The 18,046-nt window shown below is 41.2% G+C and overlaps 2 protein-coding genes across 3 annotated transcripts; one reads left to right on the top strand and one right to left on the bottom strand.

Moving 5' to 3' along the window:
- fmnl1a (formin-like 1a) lies at positions 1-12,055 on the bottom strand. Its single transcript, XM_070922476.1, has 25 exons — positions 11,870-12,055; positions 8,340-8,423; positions 7,880-7,966; positions 7,709-7,782; positions 7,082-7,165; positions 6,856-6,999; positions 6,037-6,145; positions 5,767-5,843; positions 5,593-5,686; positions 5,185-5,259; positions 4,988-5,098; positions 4,522-4,671; positions 4,329-4,430; positions 3,187-3,811; positions 2,960-3,084; positions 2,633-2,835; positions 2,292-2,526; positions 2,142-2,210; positions 1,979-2,059; positions 1,467-1,596; positions 1,208-1,371; positions 1,020-1,121; positions 839-934; positions 511-625; positions 1-408 (listed from the first exon to the last, which is right to left on the bottom strand). Exons 1-25 carry the CDS (start codon positions 12,053-12,055, stop codon positions 344-346), a joined length of 3,387 nt encoding a protein of 1,128 aa, XP_070778577.1. The 3' UTR covers positions 1-343.
- A 1,297-nt stretch (positions 12,056-13,352) lies between these two features.
- Positions 13,353-17,853, top strand: mlx (MAX dimerization protein MLX). 2 transcript variants are annotated; one of them, XM_070923532.1, is made up of 8 exons: positions 13,353-13,420; positions 14,633-14,669; positions 14,829-14,918; positions 15,808-15,917; positions 16,039-16,141; positions 16,765-16,864; positions 17,267-17,468; positions 17,586-17,853. In XM_070923532.1, exons 1-8 carry the CDS (start codon positions 13,382-13,384, stop codon positions 17,640-17,642), a joined length of 738 nt encoding a protein of 245 aa, XP_070779633.1. In that variant the 5' UTR covers positions 13,353-13,381; the 3' UTR covers positions 17,643-17,853. The 2 variants fall into 2 exon arrangements, with proteins under 2 accessions (XP_070779633.1, XP_070779634.1); XM_070923533.1 differs by lacking the exon at positions 14,829-14,918 and having other exon boundaries at positions 13,382-13,424; positions 14,637-14,669.
- Positions 17,854-18,046: the final 193 nt, after the last annotated feature.

Genomic DNA, 18,046 nt, shown 5'->3' on the forward strand with positions numbered 1-18,046 from the left:
AACAGTTAAAATAGGTTTATTTTTATCACTTAATAAGTAACAACACAGTAAATTTAGGGCATACAAAGCAGTGAGGTGCCACGGAAATAATAAATTGTTTTTTAGCAAGATTTAGAATCCAATTCATGGACTGTTGTATTAAAAAATATAAAATAGTTCAAACTTCAGTTCCAGTTCTATTTACACAGCAAATACACACTAAAATGTTGGCAAAAATACACACTGCCACATGGCTAATCTATATTTTCATATACTGTATATACAGTTTGTTTTAAAACTTGCTCTTTTGTCTGTATGCTTGAGTGTGATTCCAGTTTGTAAAAAGTCTTGGACCAGAAGTGGCTCAAGTGTCCTGGCGCTGCGCTGGCCGTCGACCATCTGTCCGCCTGTATGGTGTGTTCCTCAAATCTGAGGCAGAGCAAAGAGTGTCGACAGCACGTAAACATCAGAACATGTGGCACACATCCCTAAAATATCACCACTCCTCCAGGAAGCGCCACCTTAGCTTACCTGTGATGATGTCCTCCAGGGCACCGTCCTTCCCCTCGCGGACCTGAGGTTTCACCTGCCTCTTCTTCAGCTCAGCTATCAGGTCCATCTGGGGCATCTTAGGCATCATAGGCCCCTAGCAAAAGTCCAAAAATAAAAGCATTTGAAATCAAAGTAGATTTCCTACATACTAAGAGTTTGAGTGTCGTGGTTTTTAGTCTCACATTTGTTTTAGATGTTTTATGCTGTATGAAGTATTTCTGATATAACAGTACTTACATACTTAACACATAGGCCACTAATAAAAAACTAGTTAATACAAATCTCTGATGGACCTGTAATATCTTACCTTTTGTACCCCGGCCTTGTTCGGAGATGATGACTCTTTTTCCTCACTGCCCTCAATCTCCATTTTCTTTTTCTTCTCAATCTCTTGCTGTGCTGTCTGTGTTCAATCAAGGGCACAAGGATTAACATGCAATGCAACAGTTTTAATGGATCCAAATCGGAAACCTACCACACATCCTCACCTTATATGCCTTTATCAAGCGCGCAAACAACGGGAAAAACGTGGAAGGCTGCGTGGTTTTGGGGTTCTCTCCGAAATACTCGACCACAGAGACGTATGCCTCCTGGAGGGACACAGGCAGACAACAACATAAAATATATGTCTGAAAGCATGAAAGGAGTTGTGTGTTGATATGAATTGCAGGCTAACCTGTGCTGTTTTGCTGTCTTTGATCAAATATTCCAGCTGCTCGCTGTTGGTTTTGATGAATTCCTTCAACACTGGGCTGTCATCCTGCACCAGGAATTCCTTCTTTGTCATTTCCATTCCCCGTTCTAGTGAGCGGATATCCTGAAGAATGCCATCCAGTGATACTAGGAAAGAAACAGAATTGAGTTTAGTACTGCTCCCAGTTTAAATCACAAGCTACATAACTGGACAGCCTGTTTGACTGTTTGTGTGAGTGTACCCAGGGCTGCCTTGTCTACAAAGTGTAGCTCAGTGTGGAAGTTGGCCAAGTCGGGGTATTTTTCCTGGATGATACTGGTGATGAAGTGAAGCAGCGTCTGCGAACGGTCTGTTGACTTGGTCTCCAAGAGCTGAAAAGTGAAGATGTTGACAAAGTTGATTTATTTATTTAAGTCCTCTTAAATCACGACTAGTAACTTATACTTAACAGCTGTGACCTCTTGTGGCAATTTTAGGATAATGGTAAAACTTTATCAATAGTCATAAAGTCAGCAAACAGCAGTAATGTCAGTTACACAGCAATAACCGTCTAAAGTTTGCAACATTAGCTACTTTGGTCATACCAAACCAAGTATGGTTAAAAGTGGTTAAAATGGTTAAAAGCTTGAGTGTATTGAATTGAACTAAGGTTCATTTTATTGCTTATGGATTCAACTTTTGATTTGTAAAAGGAGGAATATGTAATTTCTTCTTTCAAAAGTTGCTTTAAATGTACAAACAAAGGCTACTCACGAGGTCCAGACTCTGCAGTCGAAAACCGTACGCTGCACCCCTCTTACTGCTGTTCATGTAGTTGCCAAAGGCGAGAACAATCTGAAGGAGAACACACGAGATGACTTATGCAGAACCACATATTTGAAAGCTGCATCAGCATGTTGTATTCTCTTTGACTTACTTCTAAGATCTTTTTCAGTTTGGTTGAAGACTTGATGGACATGGACGCAGAAATGATGGAGTTCAGTTGCTGCAGAAGAAGTAAAAGCAAAATCTGTTTAAGAATCTCACTCTCTTTCAGTCAAAGTTACAATGCATTTGACAAACTGACCGGCTGCAGACGTTTGACAGTCTCCGGGAAGTTGCCCATGAAAGTGAGAGTGTTTATTCGCTTCTGCAGACGAGGAATCTTCCCAAAGCGTAATATGAATTGGTCCTCATTAGTCAGCTCCTCCAGCGGTCGGCCATCCTTCTCGTAGTTAACCAGCAGCTTCATCTCAAAATCTGATGGTATGAAGTGCTCGAGTAATTCCAGGAAGTCTATGGACAAAGACTGCTGGTCATACCTGTACAGAAGAGTAATGAAAGTCACACCAGGTTATGTATGAGAGAGAGAATGGAGGATAGCTCAGAAACGTCAACAATGCAACAGGTTTTCCATGGAGCACATACATCTCTATGGCGGTGCAGATAACAGATGGGTTCATTCCTCCCTTGCGTAAAGTGATGGCCAGATTCTTGGCCTTGTTGGGGTCAATCAAGGACGTCTTGCTGGGGGCCTTCTGGACCAACTTCTTCTTGATATTGGATAAGTCTGTTGGAGTACCCTGGGCCCTCGTCTTAAAATGTTCCTCAAACATATCCATGTTCAACTCCTGATGTAGACAGAATGAGAGGCAGAGAGAGGAAGCTGAGAAGGTCAGGATGAAAAAAGGTATTTCCAAACTGCAGTTTTCTGACAGGACTAACTGTACAGTGCAAGTGCAAGCATCTTCTTACCCCTAAGACCTGCTCGTCATCCAGTTCGTTGAAGACGGTGCCTGTCACTTGGTTTGGTTTTAAGGGCTGCCAGTTTAACAATGGCATCCTGTATTTGGTCTGAATGGGCTTCTTGCTCTTAAGCCCTGAGGAAAGAGAAGAGGAACGATCAAACAAATAAGATCTTTACTTCCACTATGACAAACTCATGACAGCTTTCAGTACTTTACATTCTTCTGTCTCCTTACCAGTGTTTGGTGCTCCAGGAGGGGGCGGAGGTCCACCTCCTGCCGGGGGAGGCGGAGGTGAGGGTCCAGCACCAGCCAGGGGAGGCGGAGGTGGGGGTCCAGCACCAGGCGGGGGAGGAGGAGGTGGTGGTCCAGCACCAGGTGGGGGAGGAGGAGGAGGTGGGGGCACAGCACCAGGTGGGGGAGGAGGAGGTGGGGGCACAGCACCAAAAGCTCCTGGTAGAGGTGGAGGTGGAGGCGGTGGAGGAGGAGATATAACCTCCCCTGGACCACCAGGAAGGGGGGGAGGTGGCGGAGGGGCAGAGACCGGAAGGCTGGACGGTGGGGAAGCAGAATCAGTGACCGAGCCCAGAGCAGCGGGCTGGGCGGCTGAGGCTGGGGCTTGGACGTATTTGACCACTGTGACAGGCACAACTTGGATGTCCAGACCTCCAGAGGCACTGCGTCCCAGTCGGATCAGCCCCTTGTCCTGTAGCTCCTGCAACTTCTGCTCCAGCTCTGAAGATGTCTGAGGGGTGGAGGTGCCTAGACGCTCCCTGTCCTTCTCCCTCTCCCTGTCCAGCTCCCGTTCCCGTTCTCTCTGCTGCAAGCCGCTAACCTGGGAACAGGACTCTCGCAGGCTTTCCTATTAGACACAAACAAAAATTTAGAAACATAACTTATCTCCACAAAGAGACTGTAATACAGAGTCTGTCTTCAGGCTTTAAAACAGATGTAGAAGAGTGTACAGTCATGCAGGAAAGGGTCAAGCTGATGGTGGCCCTAGAGGAGAAATCAGGAGATCACTGAACTCATTAGGAGTCAACTTCTCTGAAACATGAATGTCTGTACAACATTTATGGCCATCTATCAAGTAATTATTGAGACATTTCAGTCTGGACCAACCGACCGACCAGGAGACCGACATTGCCAGAGCCATAATATGGCTGAAATTCAAGGTCATTTACAGATTTATTGGACAAGTGCAAGTACTCTCATCTTTTCTATTTTATATTGAGGATGATTAGATTTTACTTTCATATTAAGATTATTAAAATAAAGTGAACTGCCACTCTTTTGACCTCATTATAACTAATAACTGTACACCCTGCCTGGCTAATTAATCTTCTTAAATACTGTACATATCATGGAGAAGCACTTACTTTGAGCAGCTCAGTCTCCTTGGTGGCCTGCATGAGCTGAGTCTCAAGTTCAGATATTCTTTCTGTAGTCTGATCTGCAATTTCCTGAAGCTGGACAGTCAGCTGCAACACAGACAACACGACCTTAACATCGCAACATCAAAGTCTCTTTTTGTTCGGCGAGATTCCTATTTTTCTGTCATTTGTGGCGGACCTGTTCGTTGTGTTCCTGCAGTTTGTCCACATGCTCCAGAACCCCTCCTCTGTTCTCAGCATCCTCCAGCAGGGCTCCTACATCCAACACATTGTCCAGGTAAGCCTGGATCTGGACCTGCAGCTTCTCGCTTTCTGTTAGCTTCAGATTCTAACACACGAACACACACAATAATGACAGGAATAAATTATAACTTATAATAACTATGATAGAGAATGATATGATATATATTGCATGTTTACAGGTTGTCGTCAGTAAAGGGAAAACTGACTGAGCATGCAGCAGCCACTATTAAATGAGGAAGAGAATGGGCATTAGAATTGACCACACAAGTTACTTTAAACAGTAAAGTTTTATGCCAAACAGCTAAATAATGAGCTGAAACTAGAAAGATTTGGGTGATAATTCTCTGTAGGTTCATCATTACAAGCGACCTCTTTCACATTGAGATTTTATGCATGTTCACCTCTAGATACTTGTCTAATCCGAGGTGAGTGAACTCGTACTGTAGATGCACACGGAAGTTCATGTTCTCCACTGAATGGACCACGATGTTTATGAACTGCATGCAAGCCACCTGGAGACACAATGACAATTAAATCTCAAGAACATCCACGACTTAAACAGTCAGCCAGTGTGTAGGTAGTAAATCTGTGGACCCACCATGAAGTCAATGTTGCTGTCATCATTGATGAAGTACTCCATCAACTTCTCGAAGCGGTTCTTTTCTCTGCTTACCTGAGAAACAAGAGAAACTTATCTAAATACGCATTTTAATTGTTGCCCAAATGGGAGCATAAGAGGTGCACAAATTCAAAATATAAAAGTTATATCTAATACATAAATAGGGTTTATTTCTTACCCTTGCACTGCCCTTACATTTACACACACTTGCATGACTGTTTCATATGCTAAAATTACAACCACCAGTGCATGTGAGGGGTGGATGGGTTCAGTCACAAGATGAGTAATCGTAGAGGGGAAGTCTGGAACAAGGGTATGACTGAACAAGCAAATGTCAAATGAGGCCATCGCGATATGGTAACATTTCTAATAAAAAACTAATTTCACCTCTTTGAAGTTGTCAAAAGCACAGAGAATGATGTCATGTCCTCCTCTGACAAGACACACGGCAGCCAGCAACTCCAACACGAGGGCTTTGGTCCTGTCGCAGCGTAGGAAGGGTTAGATATGTATAAAACAGACAGGTAACACACACTTTGTCTCACACACAAATGCACTCACCTGGGATTCCTGCTGTTGAGGCTGAGGGTGATCTCGTTCACACAGCGCGGGTGAGTCATCACCTGGTTAAAACCAGACTGAAAGCACAAGAAAAAAGCATGAACAGCTGCCCCAAGAAAGCTGATGTGTCAAAAGAAGCAGGAAAAGTGTTCAGGAAAAGTACATTGCAAAAAAGTTTTTTTAAGACTTTTTAAAACAAAAACACTGGCAAAAGATTTCACCTCCTTTATGTACACATTTTTATGACAGCAGAGTATGTTATGGCTCTACCTGGTAGTTCATGATGGCTCGCAGGCACATTATGCACACATGTACATCGTCTCTCTGGTTGGATGAATGGGCTTTCTTATGCATCCTGTTCCCCAGAGTGGAGCTTATTCTGTGGAGGGACAACAAGTGTACAGACACATGAATAAATGCTCGAACAGAAGAGCTTAGGCCCTGAACTGCTAGTTAGCCATTTATAACAAGACTCCCAGCACTGCTTTAGACATCCGCTGTGTCTGCCTGACAGCTGAGATGTGGCATCAGGTGGAAAGGAAAAAAAAGATACTCAACAAATGAGCAAAGCATATGAATGAATGAGTGTGTGAGAAATTGAGGCATTTGTCATGGTTGGAATGTCTCCGTTTCAAGAGGAACTGCTGTCGAGCAATAAGATGGCCATGAAATTTTATAAGAAGGGCAGCACAAATAGAGTGCTATACAATGAATAATAAAGGCGCACTGATTAAGTTAAAAAGACATTTAGTCTGCTGCACTGTTTGTTTCAGTTTCAGAAATGTGCAGGGGGTTTTTTATTTTGAGGTTTAGTTTGACACAGTTCAGCACCTCCAAGAATATGACAAAATGGCATCTGGTCACCTCTGTGGCACTAAAATATGCCACCGTCACACCACTTCTCCCTTGCATGATTGTATTTTCTGACTATATGTGCAACTGCATATTCTTTAATAAGAATTCATGATGTGGGGTGCACTATATATATATATTTATATGATCATATCATTGGTAGACATCTCTGGGTCTGGAAGTCTGTTTCTCAGAGATGCTGTTCCTCAATAATCTATCAGGTCTGGAGCTTCTTACCTTACAGTCAGTGCACGAGCAGCTCTGGTCATACCATGTGACTGAGAGCTGCTGGAGCTCTTGGTCAAGTCTTCCATTGACTTCTCTGCTGGTTTTCCCCTCTCTGACAGGGTGCCACCATTTTCAACACTCTCCACATCAAACCTAAAGAATATAAACATCCATGGTGATAAATAACTTCATTGTAAGAGCATCGTCAGAGTTTTCACACCCTGCTGGTACTCACGAGGCGTCACTTTGTGCATGGGACAGGTATTCCACCAGAACATCCAAACCTTTGTTCTGCTCATTGAGAAACTCTTGGGCCCATCTACAAAAATACCCAAAGCAAAATAAAGAGTGAGGAATGAAACACTGATACAGAAATATTTTGTATAGTATATGTTACAGATTCTGTACTCAGACTGGATTGGACAAGAGAAATGTTCAGTTCCTAAGAAATAAACTGCACTCTCAATTCAATACACTCAAAGATTTTTCTGTTTCAACCTTACTTGGTCTAGTATGACCAGTAGCTTATGGTGGCTAATGCTGGCAAACTAGATATTTATCGTTGTGCAACTGCCATTACTGAGCCAGTTTGCTGACTTTATGACTTTATGTGCCACTGTTTCACTACATTTGAACTTTCACAATCATCCTGTAATTGTGGCTTGTGGAAACAGTGACAGGCGTTACTAACAAGTCAAAAATGTAAACAGTAACATAAAAACACATACTATACTAAAAATGCTTTTAAAAAAGAACTAAAAGTTGATAAAGGGCTTAACAAAAACTACCTACCTATCAAACTACACACCAATTATTATCAAATAAACATCAAGTGGGGCCCACCCTAACTTATCATGCTCACCCAATGTGATTGGTGCGAAGGGATATCTCCAAATCTTTAAGGACTTGGGTGGCATCTTGGATCCGTTTCTTCAGCTAAAGAAGCAGAAGGGGTTTGAACCAACGCATAATTGTGCTGATATGAAATTAAAGGTGTGTCAAATTTGAATGGAAGATGATGCTTTACACCGACCCTGCGAGACACCCCTCCTTGATCCTGGTAGAAGCTCTTGATCTTAGTCAGGTAAGTGGATGGGGGGCTCTTCACCTGGAAACGCTCCTGGGGAAGAATGATTCACAGAGAACTGAGTCAAGGGGAGATTTTGACTGAGGTGATTCTATCAACAACCCTGAGAGACGACTGGACTGGAGACACATTTACCAGCACACAGCATCTGAAGCTATTATTGCTATTATGTGCAAGTAAACACAACAGACACAAACCGCTCTCTGTTTCCATGCCGACGCCTCTATCATTTGCAACCACAGAAACTGTGCTGCAAGGTTTCCACAGTGCACTCTGCTCTTTACCACATATCCATTTTGGGTGTTTATGTACTTTATGTCAACTCTCTCTCAACCCAGTGAAGGCAGCGGTGCTCAGTTGGATGACATGTATGATGAGCTCATTTCAACAAAACAAAAGGTCTTACCTGATCACAGACTAGTTCCCACTTCTTTTCATTGTCATACTGACTCAACAGCTTCAGTTTATCTGGAGGCAAGTTCATGTAGCTCTAGAAGAGAGAGCAAAAGAGAGATGCTGTTTCAGTCTAAAGAATCTGATGAAATACATTTTATTGTTACATTTAATATGACTCTGAGTAAAAAGAAACCACAATTTCTTATTTATCACACTTTAGGATCTTTCAGCACACAAATGTTAAATGTTGTAATGTCTTTCCTGCTTATGCAACAATATTCAAATCTACCAAACCACTTCGTGCTGAGCAGAAGGGCGTTAACTACCTGCCGGAAGCAAAGATGACTCAGTGTTTACATGTATGTATTGATGGTTGTCAGTAGGCACCATGTACGCCAGAAAAGAAATATCTTTGGTCACAATAAAGGAATTATTGAGCTCATCTTAGAGCCTTTCGGCACATGATGAGGATGTGTCAAATTTTACACTACAATGCAACCTTTAATAAAAATAAAGATGTTGATGCAACAAGGCACAAATAAAATTAAGAAAATTCATTCCACTATCAGCCATTTTTATTTAATTGTTGGTTTCTTTTTTTTGTCATTTATGTTTTTATTGAGTTTTTTGAAGGAACATTAAGAAAAGTGAACAAGTACAAAAGACAAAAGACAAAGAAACAAACACATAAACAAGAACATAAACAGCACCGCGTCAACTCTGCACTGAAGACGTGCAGGTGTAAAATAATATAATGAGGTATCTTATAGTGTGTACATTTTCCCTGTGCTTCTCTTGTAAAGCAGCCTGCACTGGAAATGATCTTTGCCCAAGAGTCTTCATCACTGTTCAAATTCAAATCCCTCTGCCAGAAAAGCCTGAGGTTCCCACAGTTGCCATATATTGCATTAGCAGTTATCTTATAAAAGGTGGAAGCTGAATGATTCTTTTTAGGTCATTTAAAATAGCACTGTGAAATCTTAATTGCTGGTGTCTTTACTTTATTATTTATATGTTCAAAATGTAAATATAGACCAAGACAGTTGTTTTGTGGATTTTCTAACAAGATTAGACTTTTGCCTTAACATGAGCACATACTTGTACATTTGTATACATTTGTATATTTCTGTAATCCTCTCAACTGTATGGAGAATTTTACACATATCAAGAACCCCCCACCTCCACAACTGTTTGGTGCAGGTTGATGCATCCATGTAGGGAGTTGACATATAACTATAATTTCACTTTGAGTTATCGCCCTCAACCTACAGTGAAAAGTTTGACTCCTGATATTACAGGTTATTCCCCCATTCAAATGGCTTAAGAACTGAATGGTTTAATGAAACCAAACTAAGTCTTATGAATGATTTAGAAGCTAATTAGGGAGTTTGTGTGGAAAAAAAAGACTGAGAATAAAAGTTATTAAAATATACTTGAAAAAAAAAACTGTTGTTGTTAGAGTTCAAGTTATTTCTTTGGTCACTGATTCAGTAAATAATTACATTCTTATTTATGTTTTGCTCTAAGACTTGATATTTTTTTATACTATTTTCCTTCACATTCACAACACGGCTGCAATCTACAGCAGCCCCGTCACTGTTTGTGCACCTGATCCAAGACAAATGCGGTGATGATCTACTGTCTAAGACTAATGATTTCAGTTGACACTGGGAGTTGATCTTGAATCTACCAGCGTGTACATTCAAGCAGTCATTTGTAGTTTATTTTTCACCGCTTAAAAAAAAAAAAGAGAAAAAAAAGAGAAGCAAAAACGGAAAAGCCTGCTTTGCTGCTGGGGAGTTGGAGTGACATCGTTGGTGCGGTAAGGGAGGAGTCTCATTGTGGGTTTTATGGTACAACACTCAACCAAAAGACTCACATTAACATTTGAGTGTACGTTCACTTAACTTACATGATATAGTGTGAGCAATAATGTAGAAAAGAAGACGAAAGTGCATTCCTCATTCCCTTCATTACGCAAACATTAGACTCTGAATTCTCACAGATAAGGAAGACACAGAATGGCATGTCTCTAAGTACTTTGCTGAAAGAAGAAGTGAGGTCATACTTTCATATAATGCCTGAGAGGGCATGAAACAGCACAGGCCACCTTTGTTCATTTTCTGAGCGAGCAGATAGATTCACATAGATATTGTGAAATAGTTAACCCTAAAGTCACACCACATTGTTAAGTCTTCTCATATGATGACATTTCCATTCTCAGAAGATGTTTTGTCAACTTATATGAAATAGTCACACGAGGAGAAACAAGTCTTGCTTTCCTCCATCCAAAAGTTTCATTACACAAACAACTAACTCCCTAAGTAAAGTGGATATCTAATATTCTTTTTAATTTCTGAAACATCTTCCTTACTGCTGTTGTAATTTAGTTTATGAGGATTGTGCTTCGCTGTCTTAAATTAAGCCCATGGTTAAACTGGTTCAAAGAGAGGAGAGGTTTTTTTCTCTTTACATAAATAGTTGGAGCTTAGCTAACGTGCCAGCATCTGTTCACTCATTATTTATACACCTGCCAGAGTAGCTGGACACTTCATGCTGTTCATCCAGAGACAAAAGATGTGGCTCCATCCCATAACCCATGATGTGACATTTACTGTATGTGCATACAGCATGACATCACAGTTTTAGAGCGTTTTATGCTCATGCATGATTTGGATAAGCTTAAGAAATAAAAACCAGATCTTTAACTAGAGGGATAAAAATTAAATAAAGATTTAAGTGCTTCAGCATCCCTGGTACTACACAATAGATTTTGATGTGTGTGTTATTCTTTGTGGTGTCTCAAATATTGATAGTATCCATCATGAGATTTTCTGTCTTCCAACTTGTTGTAAGACTGTTGACAGAATTGTGAAACAGTTGTTTTCCGGTCTTATGGTCTCACTCATGTAAATGTGTTGCTCAACTTCCCCTTGGGGCCAGCTGCCCTGAGCATGCTCGACTCACACTGTTCCTAGCCTGAGATTTTCAAATATAACAGTGAAGGACAGAAGTACTTTGATGAATTTGGCAACTTGTTGATAACAACAACTTTATTGTTTTTATTGTGATATCCCAACTTTGGAACGGAGCAGTTATTCATAACCTGCAAATATGACAGCACAAATGACTCTTTGCTGGATCACATTTAAAGCTGATATTTAAGTTTAAGTTTGGCTCTCTGTACCCACCAGACAGAATGGGCCTCTGGAGTTAGATATTCTAAAAGATTGTGAGACAAAAAATGGGAAAAGGCTGACATCATTTGCAGTCTGTATTTAGTTCAAAGCATAAATCAGTCACAGAGGTTAAGTGTTCAGAACAGGACTCAGTGCACTTGCTACTTATAACAACTTTAAATTAGAGGTGACAAATTGGATGTGATTTGTTTTTTCTGTGCCTCTGAATCATATGTACCTGCATAAATCCCAGCCTCTACAACAAAACCATAGCTGGCATTGGCAATACACCAAGCACATAATCTCTGTTTTCATGTGCAGTAAGGGTGTGTGCCTTCTCGTCTCCTGTGTAGCCACTCACCAGCACCACATTGAAGCGCTCCTCCAACTCCTCCTCTGGGGGCATGGGCAGTTTGGGGGGAGCTGGCTGCTTCTTCTGCAAGGTTGGAGTGGGGTCACTCATTCCTGAAGCTGCTCCGACTGAGTTCCTGGCCTCTCGGCCCTCAGCCGGTTCCTGCTCCAAGCCCCCTGCCGCCGCATTCCCCATCACTAATCTCCACAAGTAATCCAGGAGGAAAGCTTTACAATAACCCTTTCTCCTGGGAAATCAGTATATTCCAAAACAGAGTGACAAAAGGTGATCACTCCAAATGACAAGAACAAGCGGGCCTAAATTAAACCAAGTCTTTGGGACTTCAGGGAGAGGAACATCAAGCCTCTGGTCTACTGAACCCGCCTTGGTCCTTAGCACAGGGTGGATGATGAAAGAAGGTAGTTCGTCCTCATGTCTGTCCTCTCATCAACCTGTCCCTCTCAGTCTACAAGTACCTTTGAGAATAACTTAACAAGCCTTGTTAGGGCCTACTGGGCTCAAAGAAAAGACCCACCGAAGTATCACTCACTATTCTCTATACCAGTTGACCGAGAACTCGTCTGGTGAGTTAGTACAGCAGGTTGCGTGTGAGAGGAAGGAGAGGCAAGTGTGACACATTCTGTAACACAGACAGAAACCACAGAAGCACAAAAGCAGAAGAGTAACTTCCTGTGCATGACAGCAACAGAACCTGGGGTGGAGGACAGGGTGGAAGATAAACATGGTAACCGTTAGGCGTACCATGCATGCAGTAGGTGAATGATGAGTAAGATAAGGTACAGGAATGAAAGAGAGCAGAAAGAGTGTCCAAAGGTAAAGAAGCCGCTAACCAAGCAGGTGAACATGTAAAATGAACCAACAAGCAAAGGAAACTTTCTCCCACTTTACCATGAATGCACTTTCACTGCACTGGAGCCATTCATTATCCTGAAGCCAGCTGAACTTGCATGGGCCTGGGGTTACATTTGTATTGGTCATTTCCCTTGAGACCAGATGGATGGTAAAGGCAGATCCTGAGTGACAAGTAGCCTAGAGTGGATTGTCCAACAGCGTCCCTCTGTGTTTGTAGTAAACTACTGCATGTATGGTTGCTGCATTCGCGGTCTCCTCGGAAATTGTAATTTATAATCGTCGACATCAGAACAAATAGCTTCATATGACATTCAGATGTTTTATTTGAGTGCAGTAGACAAGGACCCTGCAACAAAAAATGTTTTCATACTTAATACTAACTTTTACTAGCAGTTGTTTAATGACGAATAGGCCTTATTAGTTCTCCTAGGGGATGACGTTAGCCGTGGACGCAAGTTATTAATCCAAGCAAACACGAATTATTAAAACTTTTACCCCTGATAAAACTGGGTCTGCGAGAAGTCTTTATTGTTTTATTTGGATATTTAAAAGGAGGGGCTCAGTTTTCCGAAACTTTTTTAAGAAGAAGTAGAGATTTTCGAGACGCACTCGAATGCAGCAGGGCTATTAGTTATTTAGCATTCCAAAATGACTGACCCAACAACGTCGCCAGAGGACCACTGGAAAGTAAGTAACTGCTTTTAGTTGACCTCAACTGTTTTGTTAAGTTGATTCGTCCGTCTGCCTTGTGACAGCAGTGATGAGTGGCAAACATTGTTCTGTCTAAAAGTTGAAGTTTTGCTAACGTTGCGGAGGAGCTCAGGGCTTTGTTAGCCTGACAGCTAACGTTAGCTGGGTGACGTTTGCTAACGTCATAAAGCTATAACATTAGCGGTTAGCTAGTTAAGTAAACAAAACGTCCTGAAAGGGCAACTCATGTTCCTCGTGTGGAGTTTGTGTGTGCTGAAAATAGACCTGCACCCACCTAAAGTGACATTTCTGTTTTTGCATTTCTTATTTCCTTCTGTCAAACATCCATGTGAAAGTGAAGTACAGACTTATTGAAGAGTCTGCCAAAATGGTGCAGTAAAACTACCATTACTAAGATTGCAAATTCATTGCTATTTGCAGCCCCACCACATATAATTCATTAACATATAAATGGCATGAGAAAACTTTATACTTGTCAGTATGACTTGGACCACTTCCCTTTGTCAGAGGTATTGACCGAAGCTTTCCTCAGGGCGTTGTATAATCATTTTCTCAATGACGTATCTGGTAATAATCTAGCTGTTATTATAGAAAACCCCACTTAGCTGTAGTCATGTAAATTAACACGTTTGTGAAATGGTGTCGTTAAAAAGATAGTTCCCAGTCTTCCAAATGTCAGGGACTCCTAAATATAGCTGTTGATCAAACATATCAAACTCATTAACATTCAATATAGCCTTTATTCAGAGACCCTCTTTTAATGTGATTCTGCTGTAGGGAGAGGGAGTGAAACCTTTGGTCAGAACAGTCATTGTCAAACACCCTAAACATATAGCCAGACTTAGTGTTGAAATTGAACATATTATTCTGGGTTTTGCCCCCTGGAATCATTGGGGGGAAAAAACGGGAACCACAAATTTAAGTAACTATTGTGTTGTGGTGCCCTAGATCAAACAGTGGATCTGTGATTGAAGTACCAATTTGGTGCAGCACTTTACCCTCCTGCACACTTGAATTGGACAAATCGGGGCAATGCTCAGTGGGGGTTTAGACTGCCTGTCAGGCTGGCTAGCTATTGGTCCATTGTCAATGTATTTTGGGCAGCACAATTTTCCCCTTGTTCTTCCAGCCTCTGAGCCTCTATTTTCTCCTTTTTCCATCCTCTGTTGTCTGGTGATGGCTTGGCAGACAGACGGTGCTTTCAGCGACAGTGGCTTTGACCCTAGTGAGTATTCAGTCAGTTAATATCCCGTTGTTTGTCATATAATTTGATATTTAGGCTATGTGATGGTGACCTTGTGTTTGTGGTCTCTGAGATTAGCCTGTCAATCTATTTCTGGTCTCACTGTGAAAGATCTTTGATGTCTGCTGTCTTGCTCTGTAGGTTTCTTTGCTGAAACTGCCAGAAAGGGTACAGTTGTGTCCAGGGCCAACAGCATTGGCTCGACAAGTGCCTCTTCAGTACCAAATACAGGTATTATGTTTGTGACAAAGGTGATTTGGCATTGCTGTCAGTTTTAAGAGAGCATTTCTGCTATATTTAGAATGTGATGTGAATGTTTGCTTTGTTGTTTTGCTTCACTTTGAATGACTTCCCCGTAATGCATATACAGTACTTGTAGTGACAGTAAATTCTGTCAAATATTTAAAAATGGAATTTTTAAGAATAATAGGCCTTATTTGTATGTCACCTTTCATTCAAAGTAAAAGCTCATTGTTAAATGGAGTCAGCGCCTGCTTTCCTTCATTTTCCTTCTTCTTGTAAAATGAAAAATCCATCTTGCTTCTCAGTACGATATAGATCACAGAGCACATAGATACTCTTAATAAGATATAAAAAGACAGTCTTCCTAATAGAGAGCTTTGAAAGTAAGAGGAGTAAATACTGTATAATTATGTTTAATACAATGCAGTGCATGCAAAACTGTCTTCCATCTTTTTTAGCTTTTGTTCAGATTCTATCAGCAGGGAGTTACCTCTGTTGGATAATGTCTTGCATAGGCCAGTTTAAAGTGCATTACAGTCATCGATTGAACTTGATTGAAGCATGAATCAGCTTCTCTGAATCCTGCTGGGATGACAAATGTTCCAGTGTAGGCAAAATTTCAGTGATAGAAGAAAGTAGATAGAAGACTTACTCCAGGTTATAGTAACCTATAAATGAATCTTCTGTCTGGGAAGCTAAAAAGTCCAGTCTTGGGGGGGAATCTTGTTATGGTTTTAGACAAATTACAAGTATGTTTTGTTCTATTTAGTAAAATAATTCATTGTACATTTGTCAGTTTGCCAACCTGATATTCTCTGTCACAGTCAGGGGTGAGAGGCATGTTTCTTAATCTAAGTGTTTATATATTCTTGAATAGATGATGAAGACAGTGACTACAGACATGAGACTTCATATAAGGACTCGTATAAAGATCGACGGAGACAAGCGCACACACAGGCTGAGCAGAAGCGAAGGGACGCAATCAAGGTAAGGCTACAATAGATAATGTAGGTCCCTGTGACTGACTACACATACACCACATACACCTTTGAGAGTTGTATTTGTACAGCAGTTATTAATTACCTCTTTTTTTTGTTTTTTACTTCAGAAAGGCTACGATGACCTCCAGTCCATAGTGCCAACCTGCCAACAGCAATCTGAATTTGCAGTGGGAGCACAGAAGATCAGCAAAGCTACTGTACTGCAAAAAAGTAAGATGTAATTTTATTGTATGAACACTTACAGGTCACCCAAGTAACTGATGTATATATTTGGAAATTTGGAAGAATATTCAATCATTGACATCTCACTATCTCTATCAGGGTAAGATAGTACATTGGAGTAAGTCAGTAAAGGTCAGAATTTTCTGTCCCACTTTTAACATTATTATCTTGTAGTTTTCCAATGGAGTCCTGTGGAGCTTAATTGGTTGAACATGGGACAAACACCTGGCAGGGCCACTGGTTTATTTCTTACTTAAGTCAAGTGACACAAAGCCCCCAATTACAGATCCAGTCTCAACATGCTCACAGTACACAAAGCAAGCAATGAAGACAATAATGGAAAAGAACAAAGGGCACACACAGATATAAATGAGCATGTTCAGATTGCATGTTCAGAGTTAAATAGAAAGATGGAGACAAAAACATCACGCAGAACAGAGATATCTACACCTGCTGCGATTTCTTTAAAAGGGGAAAATGAGGAAGTAGCAGCATTTTGGTGTATGAGAGGTGGTTGTGGAGGGACAACACCTCTTGGAAAATGGAAACTTAAATCTATGTGGAGTGAAGAAATCCTTGACTGATGCAATTCTGTGTTTTATTTTTTGCAGCAATTGACTACATCCATTTTCTTCACAAAGAAAAGAAGAAGCAAGAGGAGGAAGTTTCTGTGCTAAGGAAAGAAGTGATGGCACTGAAGATCATGAAAACGTGAGATGGTGGTTCACAAACTTTCTCAGTCAAGTTTTTTTTCTTATAATTTACTCTGCAGTCCCAATAGTTGGCAAACTGAGACCTCCCTACTTGTTCTGCATTCAGAAAAAATGCTGACCTGGGACAAAAAGAAATGCTTTGAATGCAGCCCTGACACAGCATAAAGTAAAAGTACAATCAGATCTAAAATCAAAAAGTGGAACAAAATCCGCTCCAATAAAAGCTTTAAATGCTGTGTTAGTATTTTTATTGTGACCATATTACACTTGCTGTGGAGGCAAACCAATTCATCTAGTGTATGGAAAGAATGTTAATTATTTCTTTATGAAACAGTCATGATCATTAATTACATTGTATATTTTGTAATGCCAGTGAACAAGTGATTGTCTTTCTTCATAGGAACTATGAGCACATAGTGAAGGCCCACCAGAACAACCCACAGCAGGGAGAGGATCAGGTGTCTGACCAGGTCAAGTTCAACATCTTTCAGAGCATCATGGACTCCCTGTTCCAGTCTTTCAGCAATTCCGTTTCAGTGAGCAGCTTCCAAGAACTCTCCGCCTGCGTTTTCAGCTGGATTGAGGAGCACTGCAAGCCACAGGTAAATAATACTTTGACACATTGTGGACAGCAGCATCAGACACAGTAAGAATGATCAGTGTTGCTTTGTTAATGTTGAGATGATTGTAGCTTGTATGCGTCTTCTGTTCTTTCCTAGACGCTGAGGGAGTTTGTTGTTGGGGTGCTCCAGCAGCTCAATGGTCAGCTTTACTGATCGAGTGAAAGCTCTGGACTGAACTCCCAGAAATTGACTTTTGGCTTCTCTGGCCTCTCAGGGTGGAGTAAAAGCTCCAATCAGCCTCAGGCCACACCACAGTATTTACACTCACTTCAGCTCATCAGTGACTTCCTGGCTGCAATTGGATTACCTCAACCCACACTGTGGGCAGAGATGAAAGGTTTCATTGGATCGAGCAGTTGCATGTTTAAGAAGGGCCACTTTCTGAGTTTAAGAGTACATCCATACAGATAGCTGAGTATGTTTCAGCCTCTGCTGACTGTTGGTCTGCCAAGAAATGCAGGGGAAACACGAGATCTCAGAAGTAAAAATAGGAGGTTGCAAATGAATGTGTATGTTAAATACATCAGGTAGACGAGAGAGTGTAGTTGTAGTCACAG

Source organism: Enoplosus armatus, chromosome 17 (genome assembly GCF_043641665.1).
Source record: "Enoplosus armatus isolate fEnoArm2 chromosome 17, fEnoArm2.hap1, whole genome shotgun sequence".
NCBI lineage: Eukaryota > Metazoa > Chordata > Actinopteri > Centrarchiformes > Enoplosidae > Enoplosus > Enoplosus armatus.

Bases quoted from the DNA above. Each gene is read 5' to 3' on its own strand.
- fmnl1a (XM_070922476.1), bottom strand. From the start codon at position 12,055: ATGGGGAATGCGGCGGCAGGGGGCTTGGAGCAGGAACCGGCTGAGGGC. The intron at 7,166-7,708 runs GTGAGCATGATA...GTATTTTTGTAG, and splicing joins CTTCGCACCAATCACATTGG to ATGGGCCCAAGAGTTTCTCA. The intron at 2,527-2,632 runs GTATGTGCTCCA...TCTTCTGTACAG, and splicing joins ATCTGCACCGCCATAGAGAT to GTATGACCAGCAGTCTTTGT.
- mlx (XM_070923532.1), top strand. From the start codon at position 13,382: ATGACTGACCCAACAACGTCGCCAGAGGACCACTGGAAA. The intron at 16,142-16,764 runs GTAAGATGTAAT...TATTTTTTGCAG, and splicing joins AGCTACTGTACTGCAAAAAA to CAATTGACTACATCCATTTT. The intron at 16,865-17,266 runs GTGAGATGGTGG...CTTTCTTCATAG, and splicing joins GCACTGAAGATCATGAAAAC to GAACTATGAGCACATAGTGA.